At 37.1% G+C, this 20,088-nt stretch overlaps 1 protein-coding gene across 8 annotated transcripts in view; it reads left to right on the top strand.

Moving 5' to 3' along the window:
• The first annotated feature begins 227 nt into the window (after positions 1-227).
• Positions 228-20,088, top strand: part of CDC14B (cell division cycle 14B) — a 39,207-nt gene continuing 19,346 nt past the window's right edge. For 5 of the 8 annotated variants that reach the window (XM_026088503.1, XM_026088504.1, XM_026088506.1 and 2 more), the window contains exons 1-9: positions 237-255; positions 680-773; positions 1,803-1,878; positions 3,724-3,816; positions 13,742-13,818; positions 16,264-16,330; positions 17,801-17,863; positions 18,793-18,880; positions 19,207-19,437. In XM_026088503.1, coding sequence (XP_025944288.1) covers positions 1,837-1,878; positions 3,724-3,816; positions 13,742-13,818; positions 16,264-16,330; positions 17,801-17,863; positions 18,793-18,880; positions 19,207-19,437 — 661 coding nt within the window. In that variant the 5' untranslated portion in view covers positions 237-255; positions 680-773; positions 1,803-1,836. Of the gene's footprint in view, positions 256-679; positions 774-1,802; positions 1,879-3,723; positions 3,817-13,741; positions 13,819-16,263; positions 16,331-17,800; positions 17,864-18,792; positions 18,881-19,206; positions 19,438-20,088 lie in introns of all 8 variants that reach the window. The other 3 variants (XM_026088508.1, XM_026088507.1, XM_026088501.1) reach the window with 2 other exon arrangements.

Here is a 20,088-nt window from a genome sequence, read left to right as displayed (position 1 = left end):
ACGCATGCTTGGAAGAGGCTGCCGGGGTCAGCTTGTGATAGCCAGCCAGGGCCCAAGCGCAGCCTGCTCCAAGCCTGGGAAACTCGGCCGGGGGCGAGAGGCACCAGCGCAGTCGCCTCCGCGCCCTCCTCATCCTTCAGGCGTGTGTCCCCTGCGAACTTTAATTTCACACCACCATCGTCAAAATCATCACTTTACCAGAAGATGGGAAGCGTCTGTAGTTCACTGTGAATATTGCTTACAGTTTAGTTTAACGTAGGTGCTAGGAAGTTTTGGGGATTTCGTGTTTGGTGGAGGGGGGGGAGGTTGGTATTTGGATTGCAACAGCTGGGGTCTGTTGTGTGGCAGGCTGTTGCCAAGAGGAGGTGGGTCTCTCCTGAGTGCATGGATGCAAGTTGGGTTCAAAGTCTTCAAACAGGCAGCTTTCCTGGGAATGCTTTGTTTGGCAAAGAATACTAAAGAGCCATGGATTACAGGAACCACTCCTAAACAAAAGTCTCAATCTTTGTGTGCCTCGTTACCTAGCACCCAAGAAATAATAATGTCTAGCTCAGTAATACTTAAAGGAAGATGTGGTTCATTTAAAACCATATAAAGTTGTTCCATTGAGAGCAATACTTCAGACTTTCTGCAGAAAAATATGGTGTATATAAAAGCTTTAAATTCTCTTGCATTTCAGATCGCCTTCATTTTGCAATTCTCTGCCAAAAACCAAAGAGTGGAGCTGCAAATACCCATTATTTCTGCATAGATGATGAACTTGTATATGAGAAGTAAGTAGAGTCATTTTATTAGTCAGAACAAGAGTAATGAGGAACCACTCTATTTGACATTCTGTTTTTGAATGTAGCTGAGGGAAACACATCTTTCCCATTATAGAATTAATTATACAAGTTCTATCCTCTCAAACTTATCTGCCATAATGTTTTATAACCCTTAGAATGTTTTCTTGGCTTCCCATCAGAATTTCTTAAAAATCTTTTCAAAGCAGAAGCTCTCATTATAACAATTCTTGTTGGAAGATACTGGGACATGTTGCAACAATATCTATGCAGAAAGGCGTGTTGGGGTATTGAGCTAAAGGGGATGTCTTTAGCTGTTCAAGTGTTAGGTGGAGTGTCTAAACTTTCTAGAATGAGAGAAAAAAATGGCAAACTTAATACAAGCCTTTATAAGCCAAGGATGGATATATTTCCCCTGTAGTGAGCAGCATATGCCTTTGTATGTAATCTTTAATGCTACTAATACTTGAAACATTTTTGACCGCGGACATACTGTTTTTTAAATTCATTTCAGAGTTGAAATACAATGAAATTTATTTGTGAATGAATCTTTGCTGTCTATATTCACTTTTCTGTAGCAGTACTAGGTATTGTATCTTTATTTCATTGAGGTGTTTTACCAGAGTGTACCAGGAACACTGTATGTATGTATACAAACTTATTTCCTTATTTGTGAGGTACTGTTAATTGGCTTCCAAAGTCAGGCTTTCAGGTTCTTAAGATAGTTTCTAAACCAGTGCTGCAGAGTGATATTTTACTGACAACTTTTCAAGCCTTGAGTATTCCAGTTAGTTTTTGAGTAGTTTTGTGTGGAAAACAGAAAAAAGTGTCTCTTTTAGTCTCTATTGAAAGATGACAGAACTGTTTCCTCCAGTAAAATAGTATGAATGCAAGAAGGCAGTCTTGTGTGTAGAATCCTGCATGTATATATTATTACTTCTTGCTTAGTCCATTCACTTTAAAAAAAGAAGGCATTTACAGAGTTCATGTACAAACAATTTTCCCCCTTTTTCCTACAAGCTTCTATGCAGATTTTGGACCACTCAATCTGGCAATGGTCTACAGATACTGCTGCAAGCTAAATAAGAAGTTAAAGGTAACACTTTTATTATTATTATTATTATTATTATTATTATTCAATATTCTTGCCTTTTCAAAGAAGAAAAGCAAATGGGCCCAAAGTTTTTTGTTCAAGTGCTTCCCTGGGTTCCTCATCAAGCTAAGTTTTGAATGTGCATGTTAAACTTTATCAAGATGCATTTAGGGAGGAAGAGGGTCAGGAGAGAAAAACTGTTTACTTTAAAGATGCAAGTTGCACCATCATGTTGGTAACAGATATTAAACTCCTGGAAGATAGTTACTAAGTGGGTACAGACTTCTTTCAATGTAAAGCTTCTCTTCTCTGGAATTTAGTCTCCTTGGCGATCTGCCAATATTGAGTGAGCTTGAGGGTACAATGCAACATATTTTTATTTGAGATGGCTTGTGTTTGACTTGGGTTTCTCTTCTGATCCTGACATCACATCTGTAAGAAGCAACATTTGATCTTCAAATGATAGAATTTATGGCATGGTCCTGAAACAGACTGTTACACTCCCACTGCAGGAATTGAAGGTTGTTATCTCTGAGGGGTGCTCAGTAATCTTCAGATTTGGACTCTTGGTAGAGCATAGTGTCTTTAAAACAGAGAGCTCCTCTATTAATTAAAATGAACCACTGCAAGTTAGTTGACCTAACAGAAGCTGGAGTACAAAACCTGTTAGGCAGATAAAAAGCTTATTAGCATTAATGTGAATCACAGTTTGCCTCTTCCAAAGTGCTTAGATCTTGAAACTGCCGCTGAACTGTTAAAATTGGGAAGTATGCAAAACATTATAGCTTAACAGGGAATTTTTTTTTCTTCTCCATTCCTTGGTGTATATTACTGGTTGTAGTTTGCATGATTCACATTCATTTTGTGCCTGTGGCATTACAAACAGATTTGCCTGAGAAAAGATTATTTGATTTTTATTAACAGGGTACTCTGCAGCAATACAGAACTATATTATAATCTTTTTGAATATGCTGGGTTGTGATATTAGGGAGGTGTGTTAAGATTGATGAAACCCTACTACTGTTAGTTATCTGGGGTTTATTTGTCTTGAGTGTCTTGAATAACTGAGCGAGCAACATTGTTATTCAAATAGTGATCTTTTATGATAGATTTGCAGTTGATCATTTGAAATGTACAGCTTCAAGCACATTGAAATTTGTTGTAAGGGCAGGTTAGTGCAGAGGTTTTGCTGCCATCGCAGATGTCATTGTTCTTTCTATCAACAGTGCCATTCCACCCCCTTTCTAAGTTAGTTAGAGAAACTGTATGGCAAGCACTGTTGTGAAATTTTTAAAAGTTATTTCTTGGAAGGTTTAGAAATATTTTCAAAGTAGTTTAGTTTAATATTGTATTTTCCAGTGTTTCTGCTCAAGTAGTATTTTAGAAACAGCTGTTAGTAGAAAACTAATTTATGGAGAGTCAGTATTTCTTTAGAAATAAAAAAAAGTCTAAATTCTGTTTTCAGAATTAGTTAAGACTTTAACATATCTGTGATGTTTTTAAGAATGCCATGTAGTATTTACTTCTCATAAATGCATATCTGTTGCATAGGACTAGAAGTCAGAAACGTCGATTGCATCTAGAGAGGAAAAACAAAATCAGTGTAATTTACATCAAATATGATTCAGGCTGGATGCTAGTAAAAATACTGATACAATTTAATGAGGGATCCAGCAGACTCTTCTGAAGCTATTGAGGAATTAGCCTACAATATATTTGGTGCTCTGTGTACCTGTGGTTGAGAGTAGGTGAATTGTGCCCAGCCTAACTTTTCTCTGGTTTTATAAAAGAAGGCATAAAAAGTCTAAACTGCAAAATTACAATATTGTTGTTCATTTCTCGATACAGTCATTTTCATTGATAAGGAAGAAAATAATTCATTATACTGGCTTTGATCAGAAAAAACAAGCAAATGCTGCATTCCTCATAGGCTCTTACGCAGTAAGTATTTAAATTTTTACCATTACATCAGAGTGCTAAATGTTTTCATTCTTTGGTATTCAATTTTAAAATATCAAGATAGAAGCAATTTTTTTGCTTGACTAATCTCCTTACAAATATATTTTTTAATAAGGTGCCACATTCAAAGACAATTTTTAAAGTTTAGCAGATATGTGTAGATGGGGCTTTGGTTTGTGTTTTTATTCCCTCCCTTGCAATCTGTGCTCCTTAGCCACTTAAATCCTTCTGGAGAAATAAGAGTATTGCTGGGGAAAAAAATCTTTTTGAATGTTTTCATTTAGAAAAAATGACTGCTTCTTGATATTTTTCCTTCCTCCCCCCCCCCCCCCCCCGCACACACTCTCTGTTTTTCTTTTTCAAAATAGAGAAATGTTATCTTGCACAAAATATGGTGTATCATTTCCTGTTGTGTGGACTTTAAAATATACCTTTTCTTCTCCAGTTTCTTTTCCAATGTGAGGTGATCTCTTCAGTTAACCTAGGAGGAGGAGCAAGATCATGTGTGGCAGGCATAGAGCCAGTATAAAGCTTGGGAATGTTCAAGGTGGCTGAAAATTTACTGGGTCAGGGCCCTGATCATGGATGGGAAAAAATGACTTGCTTTGTATTATAACCACCTCTAAAAGAATTGGTGTTTGGTGCCACCAAAGGGGAATGTCAGAACAAAACGCTTAGTGCTTAAGAAGGAAAAATGTGATGGCCAATATGCATTTTTTGCTTTGACTTGTACTGTACCTTCATTGTGACCATATCTTTCTCTTGTTCACTCACTGAGAAAGTGAAGACAGAACCTGTGCTTTTTCTCATGTGGGAGATTTGAGGGGTCAGAATCCGTGTAGCCTTAGGTCAATCCTTTTTATTAGCTGCAAGGCTATATGATGTACTCACTGTGATGCTGGCAGTCTCCTTGGTGCTTGTTTACATTATGGCAGGAGTTCCATTTCCTGCTCCACAGAGTTTTCTCTGTTGTCCATTTTCCAAAGTACTTATAAATAAAGAACTTGACCTTAAAATGTGTCACTGTTTGTATTTGAAACACACAAAAGCTTTAGGAATGTTACTGTTGACCCTTGTGTTCTTGGTTACTAAACTTGTTTGCAATTGAGGCTTTAGGTTAACTCAACAGCTGTAGCTTTTAGGAAAACTGAATTTTCAAAGAGACTTGATTTTATTACAGACCCAGAAAATAAGGGTGGATTGAGTTCAGTTATCAATCATTATTTGGAGGGATGTTACTTTTGTTCTTGCCCAAACGTTCATTCTGAACATGGGCAGTATTGCCGTGTAGCACAACATCTGCCATTTGGAGCAGCATTCAACATGCCGAAGTTACTAGCTAATGACAAAACAATCTGATTAGAAAATGTTGTGGTTGACTCTCCTAAAAATGAACAAAAGCCCTAACTTTACTTGTGATCATTCAGTAGCCCTGCCATGCTGCAGTAACAACAAGCAGATGGAGGGAATCCTTGAATGGACTTGCATAAATACCTAAGGTCTTAGATTAATATGGCTTATGGTGGTGCAAAAGAGAGTAATTAAAAATAGAGACCTTTGAACAGATTAATAAGCAGTTTTTGCTTCAGAGAACTGCTCTGAAGGAGACAGGTGATGCAGAGTACACAGAGGATGCTAACACAGAAGCTGGCTGAAATGGGAAAAGAGATTCTCTTGCATAGTCACAAGTTGCAGGTGGTGGGTAGCTCTCACTAGATCCTGTTTTTGTTTTCAGTGCAACAAACTCTGGGTTTGGTATTGCTTTTCCTATAAAGTAGGATATAATTTCTTCACAGATTGATGTGGGAGGTAAGGAAGATCACAGAAGAAAGACTCTACCCCTGAGGCATACTTTTTTTTCCCTGCACTCTTTGATGATCTTTCATGAAGAGTTGTGCTTAATTACAGCAGTCACTTTTAAAGTGTTCAGACATACATCCAGTGTTTCCACTTTTTGTAGGGAGATTTTAGTTGTTCTTCCTGTGGCGAGGAATGGCTTAAGATCTGTTCAGGATGCATGATAAGTGTATGTCAACAGTCATATTTTCTTACTGAAAGGAAATGTACTGAGGCTTTTTCTGTTTTAAATATAAGTAGGTTTAAACATCCGGTTACTACTTCAGTAGCAATGATAAAAGCTTTGCTTTCTGATGAAGAATGATCTGTTCAGCTATTGGTCAAAACTTTAGGAAGCTTTTCTTTAATTTTAGTTTATCACACCATGGATCTGTTGGTAATACTATTTGCTGTTTGAACTGAAGATCGTGATTTAATTTCTAATTTCTGATCTCTTGCTGTTTAAGCGGTTGGTTGTCAATGTATTTTGTATTCTGTGAGTTGAATTTTTTTTTTTTTAAGTGAGTTCCCGCTTCTATAGGTTACCTTAGGTTGAGGAAGCATGTGACAGTGCATTAGGCTGGATAAGAACAGCTCAGGTGGGAAGAGCAAGAAAATAGAAATGGGAAGTAGCGTCCACAGAGTTACTCATAATATAATGCTTGTCTGTGTGTGTGTTGTAAGGCCTTCAATGATTTAAGCCTCATTTTGGAGGCAAGATACACCATCACTGCAGATGTGTTAAGTTGCTGGTTAGAAATAACAGACTGCCAGCTTTCAGGAATGGCGCAAGCACAATAAGTATGCGCGCACTTGGTTTTTTTGTTTTAAACACAAACATACTTTAACACATAGCTACATTAATCTATAATGAAGTGAATATAACAAGTTCTTCTCTGGAACCCATGTGTCTTAAGAGAAGCACTCAATGTTGTTATACTAGCAACTTGCAAGTCTGTCATTTTAAAGGCTGGTTGACCTTAAAGTTGCGTTCTGTGCAGTCTTAAACAGATGTTGTTTAACTTCTGTTTAATTGAATTGGAATGTGTTGGCAAGAGTTATCATTTGACCCCTTTGGTTTATATGTGTGTGTATATATACATTATGTATATATACATATATATATCATGTGGGGATATGCTAATTTTGACTACTAAAGCAATTATGAAAGTCTTCATTAACTGTGGTGAAGTATAAAGGCAGCTGTTAGTGTTCTGGTTTACAAGCAAAGTCTGTTCCCAGTCTTTTCTTCACAGTTGGTGTTTTAATGTTGCCCCCAACCACTTCATCTAACTTGTCTTTCCTTCCTCTTTAGTGGAGATAGTTTCTGAAGGAGCCATCCAGGCTACACACTCCTTTCTTCCCTCTCCTGCAACTACTGCTTCTTTCCAGGTGTATTTTGTTGTGCCAGCACAGCCTAACTAAAGCTACAGGGTTCTTCAATATTAAATGGCCTTAAAGATGAAGAACAAAGTTTTAAGTACATTGTTATATATGTAGTTTCATGACACATTATGAATTTTAGAGTGAATCTTAACAGTTTAGACATTAATCCCTTTATCGGTCATCTTCCATCTATTTTAATACTGTATTTTGTTTAATTTTTACAGATAACAACATAATGCATAATGGGAATAATATTCTTCTGTGTAGATTAGGATAAATTTGGCATGTTCAGCCACACAGAAGGTAGCTAAAATTCAGTGTGGGGGGTGAATGTCTACACTTTATTTGGGAGGTGTCGGGGAAAGGAGGGAGGGGAAAGAAAACTTTTGTTCTTCACCTTTTAAAGAAGAATTGCTTTTCCTTGGAAGCTATCTGCACTGTTCAGGCCTTGCCACTCTACCAAAGCAGCAGTGATCTTCTGAGTTGATCTCTACAGTGGCTTCTCTTGATTCTCGCCAGGACTTGGCTGTGGGTGAGGAAAGTCTGCTTCTTCCACCGTTGCTCCTCCTATATTAAGAAAGAAAATGTACCCTCTGTGCCCTGTCCACCCAATTCCCAAGCTCCCCCTCTCCCCTTCACTGCATTAACTTAGTAACAGTGTTTGTTTTCTCAGGCCTGGCACTAATTATGTACTTGGAGGGCAACCCTCCGTGGGTACCGCCCCATGAACTGCTGTAATTCAGGTCACCTTCTCCAGGACTCATCTCTGTACTTTGTCTATTTTCTCATCTTCTTTCTTCAGGGTAAGCAGTGTTTCCTTCATCTGTTCTGATCCATAGTACTGTTTTTGCCTTTTCAATTTGTTAGTGTCCTTCCTAGGTGTGGCCTGTTGTTGGGTGAAAGTTGGAAGCTGTAGAAGCAATTAGTACCAATCTGTGTAATATCGAACTGCTCTGCTCTTACAGTGGCATTTGCAGAATTTTCTCTGGCTAAGCAATGGGAAAGTAGGTAAACCTGCCTGTTTCATGGTCCAAGCAGAGTAACAGCAAATGGGTAAATGCTACAGTGCTCAAATTAGAAGTGGGTAAACTGTGTTTACCCTCAGCTACATTTTGGCAAAGGGCTTGAAAAAGTGCTTGAAAAGTGAGTGGCAGAGAGGAGATGGAGAAAGAAGTAACCACTTTTCATTTAAGAAAAGTTGCTTCAAGTCTTTTGTCTTTCTCTGTATTAATGTTCTCTAAAAGAGCTACCTCCTCTGAATTGTGTTTTGGAAATCGTGATTAGACTTCATGATGGCAGCTTTTCTTGCTGTTTCTACCAGGTTCTTCATCACCATGTTCTTACCAGACTCCTTGCCTCCAGAGTAAAAGAAAGATTGCTGTCTGGGGTTCCCTCGCTGTAGTACTAGCTTCCTTTCTTAGCTGTCATGAAGCACTTCCAATGTGCCCAGCCTGGTCTGTTCTCAGCTAATAGGGATTTTTATGCCTCCTTTCCCTCTGCTGTTTGAAAAGTAATTGGAGGTTTCTTCCTTCTGCTTATGATGAATGAAGAGAGTTGCCAGAGACAGTTGTTCCCTCTCTGCCACTTTTATCCACTTATGACTGTTTCCGTTAATAAAGGGACCCTTGGCCACTTGTGTGTTTCGTTAGGTCACCACACAAATTTATACAGGAGGCTTTTTTATTTTAATATATTTCTAGTTTAATTTTGCTGGTTTTAACCTTGTCTTGTAAGGAATTTTGTTAGAAATTGCAATTTGTTAGCTGACTAGTATATTCAATGGAGGCTTTAATGAAATAAAATATTTAATACTGTGAACTTACAGCAAAATTATGCATGTGCGTGAGCTTGTGTTTGAGCCTGGTCACTACCATATAGGACTTACCGTATTTGTTCAGAATGGGTTTGTGTTTATTTGCAGTTTACAGCTGTTGAGATTATTTTGGGTTATGTTCTTAAACAGTTGTATTGCATGAAATATGCTTGTATTGATTTTAAGTCAATATGGTTGGTAAAATGTATGATTTCATTAGCAACCTTAATTAGATTTTGCAGTTAGGATGGGCAGGAAAACAAACTTGATTACACCAAGCACTTTATAGATGTGAATTCAAAGTGTTATATACAGGCTTGCATTGATATAGTTTTTAACAATTTAGTATATTTAAATATCAGATTTAATTTTCCTGAAAAAGCAACAAGTTATCAAAGAACATTATCAAACGTGTTTTGTCTTGCCTGCAGTACTGCTATTTCACTTGGTAATCCCATGTATTGATTAAGGTGCCTTTTTCAGCTGGAGCCTCCTTTCCTTTTCTGCCAGGAGTACTTTTTCCTCTCATTGTGAATATTATTTTCACGATTTTAATGCTAATCAAGGAAACCTCCGTTTAAAACAAGGCTGGTTTGAAAACACTAATAAGAACTGGACAGTGGCGCAGCCTGCTGAAAGAACTCTTATTCCATGATTGATTTTAAATGCTCAGAAATAAGGACTGGGTGGCCTAGTCTTGCAAGCCCTTCTATTTAATTCAGTGAACGTTATAATGGCTATTGGACTACATGGCTATGTTGGCAGGAGCAGTGCTTGAGTGCACCTTTCCCAGTACTCAATGCTTGGATGGTTCTTGACCATTCACAGAGCTGCATGCAATCTCTTAATTAGAAACAGATGTCCTAAATGAAAAGGATGATTAGAGCAATGTTAATGGTTCAACTGCTAATCGCAAATTTATGGCTGTATTTTGAGCTCAGCAGGATTTTTTTTGTGTGCATAAAGAAAACAAATTTCTAAAGAGTTGGTACACAAGTGATTATACAGGGTGATAAAACAATATAGTATATTGCTTAAAAGATGTCAGTTCCCTCTTGTAACAATTTTTCTGGAAGGTCCCTAAGTAAAGGATTTGTAAAGGATCTTAAGAGGATCTTAAAGGATCTCTCCATGTGCATGCATGTGTGTATGTATCTCACCAAAGTGATTTCAGCTCTTGTATATTTTAATTTCTAAAGGTTTGCCCCCCCACACACACATGCATCTCATGAATTCAGAAGTGTATCATGAAATGTCTTGGTTTTGCTGTTCATCGACTCAATATTTCCGTTCTGTTCTGAAACTTCAGTTTTACTTACTCCCTTAGAAAGTCCTTGTTTCCTCCACTTCCATCTACTATGGGTCTTTCTAAACCTTTTTACTTTCTAGCTCCCATTCATTGGCTTTCTTTAATCCCCTGCTTTGGTCACCCACATCACTCCAGTGAAATTGTTCTCCTTGTAGGCTTTAGTGACCTCCTTCTGGTCAGAAACATTAGCTGCCACTCTGACCTCATGCTATGAGATACTCCTCAGTGCATCTACAGTATAGTTTAAATTTGGTCAGGAATATGTTTTCTGAAGTGTATCTCTCCTTAGCCTTGCTCAGCACACTGGGTCACCTCACTGAGCAGTCTGGGAGCATTCCAGGAGCTAGCGGGCATGCACTCCACAGGAATGACTAGAACTGGTCTGTGGCTAAAATCCTTGAAAGCATATGGAAAGGTGTCAAATCTTCAGTACCAGCTCCTGGTCTACATATCTGTTTCTGTTGGTGCATGCTATTTTCTAATGTAGATGTGGCCTCTGCTGCCTTCACTTCTGTTGCTCACCTGGGCTTTGCTACTCTTTCTGTCACTGCTTCAGTGTCACCTGTTTGGAGACAACTGGACCTGCTCACCCAGGTCTCACCCATCCATGATTTCCCACTGGGCATTTTCTTGTGGTCTAAAACCGTGCCAGAGCTGATGTCCTCACCTGGACTGTTGCAATTTCCTGTGTTGTGTTACTGCCAGGATACTTTCTTTGTGAACTAAGTATCAGTTTATGGTCTTTCCCATTTTGTGTAAAAACTGAATGCCATTCTTCCCTTTTGAAGGACTGCAGACCGTCATCCCAGCTGTCCAGATAACCTCAACACTAGCCAGTTTTTGGCTAGCCACTTGTCACTGAGAACACCATATGACCGTTTTATCTACTCCTGTCTCTGCAGCTGTTCACCCATCGTATCTTAGGTGTGTAATAGTGACATGGCTGAAGTACAAAGGGATCTCTCTTGTTTCAAAAAGTTCTGAGAAATCCACCTCCATTGAAGAGCTTGCTTCTTCAGTGAATGTACTGTGTGTTGCTTCAGATGTACTGAAAGTACTTTCTATTTTTGCTTGATACTGGTTCCTTTAAGCTTGCCCACACTGAAAAATGCCATGTCCCTGAAGTGTTTTCTGTACGGACTAAATGATGTTAAACATTCCAGTGCTTAGAGATCTTTGCGCCAGGAATCATGTCAGCTTAAAGTGTCCTCATCTGTGGTGAGTGTTCATATAACTGTGTTAAGTAAATCTATGCTCATTCACATGTATGTTCAAACAGTGTTTCTAGCAACTTCATTACTTACGTCATTTCTTAAGTTGGATCTATGCTTAAGAACTAACATGTTTCAATATGGTGTAGTGTTGCTTAGACATCTCAATACAACATTCAGGGCTAAAACTGCTCTTGCTGCTGTTATTCTCGGAGACAAACATTTTTGCTATTAGAGCTTCTTTTGTTCAAGAAGCTGGTGAGAGCTCAACAGAGGTGTGGAAGGAGTCCTTATCCTTTCTGAGCCATGTGCATACAGGGTTAGCTACTATTAGCTGCATTTCTGTTTGCCTCTAGTATAAGTAGTACTGCCTGTAGTACCCAAGCTTACAGCAGTGAATCCCAACTTTTTTTCTGTGTGACTCATTTCTGCATACAAACTCTATTTCTGCTGTTTAACTACAGTCTCTTCCATTTGCTAGTGCCATTTTACATCTCTGGTTTGTAAGATTTTTCTGGGGCAGGGCTTCCTCCGCACTCTGATAGGCAAGCAGTGCTGTGTTTATACGGTTGTTGGCAATCTGTGTTCATTGTGCTGCATGCTGCAAAGTATCACTGCATCAAAGCACACAACCTGAAGTTTCTTGGAACATAACCTTTATGTCCAACTCGTGCAATGACTTGTGTGTAGTGTATGACTGCAAAATCTAATTAGAAGGTGAACTGAGGCAGTAACTCTTGAAAGATATTTTGGCTTTTTTAGTCTCTTTTTTTATTCTAGGTTTATGCTTGTGATTATAAATGCGAAATCCATCAACCCCACCCTGATGAAAGGAAACAGATGCAAAAAGCATGCAGTTTTCATTACTTAACTAAACTACTTAAAACAGATGGATTTTTCTTTGGTTTTGCTAATTGCACTTGAAGAGTACTCAAAAAATACTTAACACAGTAAACAAATTAGAGGACAAACAAAAACAGTCACCCATTTCCATGGGTGTTTAGCCCTCTGTTGGGATATGTTTCAAGCTTTTTTTTTTTTTTTTGGCAACATCTGTTCCACCTCCCATTCTCAGCCCACAAGAATGCATGTGCGTGTGTGTAGAAAGAATGTTAAAGGTATGTTAAACCATTTGTTAAGGCTAGTTTTGCAGCAGCCTAAAAGAAATTTGGAAGGCAATGCCAGCTTTTTTTTWAAAAAAAAGGCAAAATCAACAAAAAAACAGATATGTCAGACTTAGATTTTTGGAGGGTGTTTATTGAATACTCATTAGGATTCTTACTTTAAAAGTGAACTCTGAGAAAAAAGGTAATTGTTACAGGAAATGTAAATAATTTTTACAGAACTTCAATAAAAAAAAAAACCCTTCCTGAAGTGTTTTAATGTTTAGCTAATGCAATTTTAAGGAAAAAGGATAAACTTTAAATTACTGAATGTTGACCTATTGCTGACGGCTTGTTATTAACAATTGTTCTCTTCTGGCCATGCTGGTGATAATGTTTGATGGTATGGACCTGAAAATTTTGGAAGACATGATCTGCATAAAGAGAGTACCTAAGGAGAGCTTAGTATTAGAGGCTATCAAAGAGGGATCAGGCATGTGGTGAGGGAAGACCATACAGATATTTGTTGGGAGTTGGTCTGTTGTGAATCTGGCATTATTTCCTGAATGTTTTTGACAGTAGAAAGCTTGGTATTTAGTGTTTCCAGTAGGTTGCTTCATTATGTTCTCAGGATTTTGCTTCTTAAGTTACAGATTTCTTTTTCCCTGTATGGCATCTGGATTTAGTTACTGGACACTGCTTCACCAGTGCAAAGAAGGAAGTAAAGGATTTGGAATAAGGCAAATCTTCTTTTGCTGTAGGAAAATCAAAACATATACTAATTACTGTTTTAACTTTGTCTACTGAGTACGTACGCTGTTTTGTAGGCAGGCTAATTCATAGCTTTGCTGGAATATTTGAGGGGTTTTGTACTTTAAATTACATCTTGAAAGCTTAATTTAAAAAAATCTACAAACTGGTCCAGGCAGGTTGCAGAAAAAATATAGAAGAGGCCAGAGTGACAGACAGAAGCTTTTTCACTGTAGCCTAAAGCTGAACAATGCCTGGGGAAATCTGTAGATTTTAATATAAAAATAAATGCACATAAAGCTTGAGCAGTATTTTATATTGTTTTGCTTTATTTTAGTTTTATTGTTGCACACTTGTATTCTTTTGTTTGATGCCACTCTGTTGAGCTGTCTGTGATATTTAGTTATGCCTTCTGTAGTAAACAAGTGACTTGAAAATATTCATATCAATCTTAATATAACCATAAAAATGTTTTCTTTGTCTTTTCTCACAAAAATAGATAATATACCTGAGAGAATCCCCAGAAGATGTGTACAGGCTTTTATTGGCTGGAAACATTTCATATCTTCCCTTCAGGTAAATATAAAGATATTAGAACTTTCTGTAGCTTGATTTTTGAGGAATAGTGTAGCATTTAACAGTCCTGAGTTTGGGKTTTTTTGCTAAAGTTTTAACACATGACACATTCACTGCCTGAGCTTTGAGTACAGACCACTGAACGGGGTGTTGGCAGCTAGTACTGAAGTGTCCTGGCAGACACGGAGGAGCTGAAGAAGCTACACTGCTTAGTATGTGCTCTTGTTGAGCTTTTTAATTTGCATTGTTTCTTGCTTGGCAGCCTGTTTTTGTGCCAGTAGGTAATGGTTAAATATATCAAAATATCTGCCAGTCATCACAAATGGCTTGTAACGCTTTTGATATTCCATTTTTCCCCACTTGCTGAATGCATGAAGCAATCTAAAATACTATTTTGTGCAAAAAGAGTGCTAGCTAACCTCATATGATTTAGTGCAACTTTAAAGCATTTCTTTTTACCAACAAGGAAAAGTGTACAACCATTACTTCATGGTTGCTCGACCCTGAGGGAATGTAATCATAGCTGTTGCAGACCACAGACTTCTCATTATGGTATCTACTATGCTGTTTTATGTAGCAAATATGGTTGATCCATCCTGCAGAGGAACAGCTTTTTAACAAGAGTTTCTAAAAGTTGGACCAAACTAGCATTTCATTGGCTGCCACAATATGCAGGAAAGGAATGGCCAAAAAGCTTTTCAGAAGGCAAGTTGCCCGTCCATGTATGTTGTTATGGGGTGATTAATTCAGCCCTTGCTTGTTTATGTTTTCCAGCTGCCTTGCCAAGAGCTGAGCTTTTGGTGTTTTGAATTTCCTTCTTCTACCCCCACTCCCCCACAGTGCCAGTGTGTAGAAGCATCTCTCTTTGTTTGCACACTTTCATCGTCCAATTTTTCTCTCTCTCTTTTTAATTCCATTTTTTATATTCACAGAAGAACATATATGCTCCTTAATGAGACCTGTAAATTTTGTTTCCAAAGATTGTATAGGAGGGGGAAGTAGTAGCTTTTAGCTCTCTTTGTAAACCCTGCCTGAAATCTCAGACCATCATCACTTCAGGGACATACTGAAAGAAATGCAAAGATATGTTATATAATAGGAATTACTGAGAGCTGACTTTTGAAGACAGCATAGATATGTCCAGCCTCTAGGATAAAGAATACAGTATGAAATCCCTGCCCAAGTGTCTAGGAACTTTACCATTTTCTTGAATCTACTAGTGCACTTAAATCTTGCACACAGGAAGAAATTCCTCTGTGCAAAAGAGGAAATCTGATTAAAAGAATGGTGAACTGAGTTGCTGTTCTGGACCCTGCTCCTTTCAGGTCATATTCATCTCTGCTAAAAGCAATACCTTCTCATAGAATAATAAAGGGTTAATTGGGTAGTTGCTACTTCTGGTCATTATAAACAGGAAATTTTTTATTAGCAGGAAATCTATTATTTCCTTCTGCTGCTGATTTTTTCCACTTCACTCTGATTCATTAGGGAGGAGAAGGATACAAAGAAAGTGTAGAAGTAGCCATTCAGGTACTTCAGAAGTACATCCTTGTGTTAGTTTAAATTTGAACATAATAGTATAATTTTTTTTAATTATTTTTTACTTTACATCACATTAATGACTCTGTGTTCGCACATGAGAGCTGTTTAGTCTTAGAACTACGTGTTCAGCCAAAACATAATATTCTTGGATGTAGAGTGACAGTTTATTTTGTTTCTTTTTTTTTTTTTTTTAACTTGGCTATAGTATTCCCGTAGAAAGCTTATTCTACAGTGCTTATGGAATCCACTAATGATCAGGTACTACAAATATGCTATTCTAGAATCAAGAGGATTTAAAAAATAGTAGTTGAAAGCTTTAATAAAAAAAATTTCTCATGCTTAAACATTTACTATTTTATGCATCTCAAAGAAAGTCTTTTAATGTAGCTACACAAATGTGCGTCTTGACAGATGTATCTAAAATGTATGTGCACAGCAACTTTTTTATTTTAAATGGAGTCTGAGGAAAAATCTTGCAGTATATTACAGTTTGAAGGATGAAAACTTATTTTGAGAGTGTGCTTCAAAGGAAAATGTTTTAAGAGTGTATGTCAGAACATGATATTCATTTTGGCATTAGCTTTTGCCATGAGGAGTTTTTGTGATTTTTTTTTTTCAAATATGCCTGTCCTTTTTAACATTAAAAGTTGAACATATTAGTTTTACTGAAAAGTGTAATTGGAGTAATTTTAGTTTTGGATCATCAGTTAGCATAATCTATATTATGTTTTGTTATTATCACCTGCAAGATGGGAAATAATCACTCAATGTAATTATTTTGCTGTAATAGTAATTATCTTGAAGTAATCATCTTTTAAAGTTGTTTTTTGAGAAATAATTTTAATTGCTTTGACTTGGATTCAAATGGGAACAATTTTGGTCATGAAAACACGTGTGTTACAGGGATGCTTCATTTGGTACTTGCAGTTTTCATCTAACATTGCTGGATTGTTTTCATGCAATAAACAAGGTCAGTAAAACAATATTTTTCTTACAGTAAAAGGTCAGCTAAATATGGTCCTGCAAAAAAAGGTGGCTTAGGAAGCTAGGAGCCAGTTAAAGCAGTTCAGTAGCAGATTTCTGATTGTTGCCTAGCTTATATATTATGCATTGTAACAAAACCAGATAAGGCATTTGTAGAAGTTGGCTGATATATAATCAACTAGAGAAGTTTTTAAATAAGGAATTTTGATTTTTGTTTAGGTAATCTTTTCAAGACAGTCATTTGCACTTCTAAACACTAGGTGTTGCCTGACAGATTTATCAAATGGCCCTTTGGTGTTGCATTTTTAGGCTGAATATTCCCTTTGAAAGAAGTTGTGCATAGCTTAGTGATGTCTTTTAGGCATTTGCAGCATGTGCTAATGACTTCAAGTTTTCCTTTAGTGATACAAATAGAACAAATGGTAGTAGGCAGGTGCTTTTTTGCTTTTTTTTTTTTTTTTTTTTTATCTAGAAATCATCATCATCTGGTGTCTTATTGCAACACAGTGGTGAGTAATGTGGCATTTAAGGACAGGGGAATTTTCTGTACCTTCTTCATGCTTTTTAGTCTGTACAAGCAGTAAAATAGGGAATTCTGTAGCTCTCCACCCTGCTACTGCCTTTTTTATTATGGGTGTCTCTGCCAAATACTGGTGTTGCTACTGATTAAGCCAGCCTCCTGCAGATTTGTGATTTGCAGGTTTTTTGGATGTTCCAACACTGGCTGCTCTTCTGCCAGGAGTGGTGAATTGCTATTCTTGTCAGTGCCGCTGAGCAGCAAGGAAAACCCCAGAAGGTTGTGCCGTGAAAGAGGCGATTAGAATGTGGTATTTAAAATATCTGGGGATATGGGATTGTTTGTGTTTGTGCTTCCTAACTTAACAAATGGGTAAACAGCCAGTTACCCAAATATTTAATACAGTATAAAAATGTAAACATAATGCCTGTGGATAATTACTGAGCATTAGGGACTGGGCTAAAGTCTGCTTAGGACCGTAGACAGACTCCATCTGCAGCCAATTTAAAATCAATGAAGATATTAGAATTGTAATGACAGAGAATAGTGTTCATGCACCAAAAATATTTTTAATCCTTGAAAGCAGAGTTTAGAATATACTCCTAATTTAAATAGGGTTTTTTTGCCAAATATTTTTCTCTTTGGCACTCCGTACTGCTAACAGGAGTAAAAAGTGAATATTTATGTAATCTAGAATTTTCTAATGATAAAGTGAAAACAGAAAAAGAGTGGGCTTTCTTGTTTACCATCACTTATATTAAAATTCACAAATCTGTTTTGAACCAAGACTGAGTTGATTCTTATTTTTGCAGATAAATAGAAAAATCTCTCTGAAACAGTAGAACAGGTATTAGGGTTTTCAGTAACCTAAAAGGGGTGATGAACTGTCCTCATTGAGAGAATGTTATCTTTGTTTAAAAACTGTATTCTGAATTTTAGGCTTTGCGGTATGGTTTCCTGGATTTCAATGTGTTTGATGTAAATGAATATGAGCATTATGAGGTAAGTGTTCAGTATCAATCTTCTGGTTTGTTTGCAGTTATTAATGTGAAAATGGCTGTTTTATCATTTGTGCTGTTTCTTTTGTAGTGTAAGGTTCCATTTGTGTTCTGCTTTGTCTCCTTAAGCTTCAATTGTTAAATAAAATGTGTGGTCAGGGAGAGTAAAATTCAGATTTAAGCACTGTCAAGCTCAAAAGTGGGGGGGAAAAGGTGTATGTTGCAGAAACTAAAAGGGAAATCACATTTTTTCATGTTTTTATTAAATCCCTGGAAAATGAGGGGAAAAGGGAATTTGTTCCTTGGCCACCTTTTAGCGGTTATGCATATTCCTGAGCAATTTTGATACGAAACTTGAGGACATACAAGTCTGTGTGAAATTGGCTTTTGGAAAGCAATTAAAGTATATATCTATGAACAGCTGACAAAGGTCTGATACTCTTTGAGGTAAAGAGTAAAACAGGGCTGGGAAAGTCCGAGTCTATAAAATTCACTCTGGGGCATGGGAAACTAATGTGAAGGTAAAGGGCTACAGCACTTCCCTATATATATTCTCACAAAGGCAAAGCAGTCATTTATCTATGAAAAGCAAATTAGGTGTTTTTAGAATCTAAAAAATTACTTAGTGGACAGAGGTAATGCCAAGGCAATAATTTATAAACCTATAAAAAGTTTAAAAAATTGAAGTTGCCCTTAATCTGAAGGGTATCAGTTGCATTACTTTAAGACTATAATTTAGAAAGAGGAGAATACAGGCAAGAAGAGTGAGGCTGAGAGCATCTGACATTCTCCTGATGAAACAAAAAGCAGACTACTAACATGCTTCCTTTGGCAAAAATTGTACATCACTTCTATCTAGCATGTAGTGTGAAACAATAAGGAAAAGCCTGAAAATACAGGGTTAATGATAAACCAAGCATTTTCTCTTGACAGAGAGCAGAAAATGGAGATTTTAACTGGATAATACCAAACAAATTCATTGCCTTCAGTGGACCTCATTCAAGAAGTAAAATTGAAAATGGTATGCTTAAAAAAGGAGGTGGGGGACACAAGCCCACTGCTTTTAGTTGATTTTTACCAGTAAGAACAAGCTTTAAAAATTGTTCCTCAAACAGTGTGTTTTTTCCTTGGCTCTTTTTCTTTTATAAAAATCCTGATATTAAAATTTTAATGCTTGGTTTAATTGTATCTGAACTAGGTGATTATGTTAAAATTCCATTTTCGGTTAGTCAATTTCTTTATGTTGAACATGAGTTTTATTTTGAAAGTGTTTTCATCTGTTGATTTTGGGTCTTCACATATTTCTGCAGTTTGAAGCTTATCCTATTTTTCTTCTTTTTCCAATAGGCTATCCCCACCATGCTCCAGAGGCTTATTTCCCGTACTTCAAGAAACATAAGGTCACCACTATAATACGCCTCAACAAAAAACTATATGATGCCAAACGATTTACGGATGCTGGATTTGAGCATTATGATCTCTTCTTTGCTGATGGAAGCACACCTAGTGATACTATAGTTAAAACATTTCTAAATATTTGTGAAAGTGCTGAAGGTGTTATAGCCGTTCATTGCAAAGGTATAGTGTACAAACTCTTTATATTACAGGTGATCCTTATAGTTACAGTTCCTGAGATGTTTTGCACTATAATTCCATTATTTCCAGTTATTAACAACTCTGCCAAGCTGCAGCTTTTTCAAACAAATTCTTTACATGCTTTTGTTCTGCATTTCTTTTTTTTACTGCTTTAAGTTCCAGCAAAATCTTTTCAGCAATTTCCAAGAATGAGGTTGTGGGAAATGAGCTTGCCAACATTAATAGTTCAAACAGGGACTTGAAGTAGTGGCAAGGTTTGCAGTAGGTCTTTCAGAAAAACAGTCAAATATACCAAACTATAAACTTTTGAAAATACCAGTGGAGCTTTTTGAGAAGAGTCTTCATAAAGTATTGGAGTGTTCCTCCAGAACAGCAGAAATCTTTAGCCCTCAGAAACCGTTTTTACTAGCTGCATTGGGCATGCTCTGAATATCTGTTCCATATATGGAAAGTTCAGAGTTAGACTGCCAGACTGGGTTTCCATCATAGCAGAAATGATGTTTTCCTCCTCTCATTCCTTGACCAGGATTGGAAGCCAAGATAAAACTTCCCTTTTTGGGTTTATACAAACCTCATTACTGAGCAGCATTTTAAAACTTCTAGTCAAGGCCAGAAATTTATGATTTCTGCCTA

The sequence above is a fragment of the Apteryx rowi genome, unplaced genomic scaffold, assembly GCF_003343035.1.
Source record: "Apteryx rowi isolate R43461 unplaced genomic scaffold, aptRow1 scaffold_77, whole genome shotgun sequence".
NCBI lineage: Eukaryota > Metazoa > Chordata > Aves > Apterygiformes > Apterygidae > Apteryx > Apteryx rowi.
The sequence above is the reverse complement of the archived record's forward strand: the minus strand, read 5'-3'. Positions and strand labels throughout refer to the sequence as shown.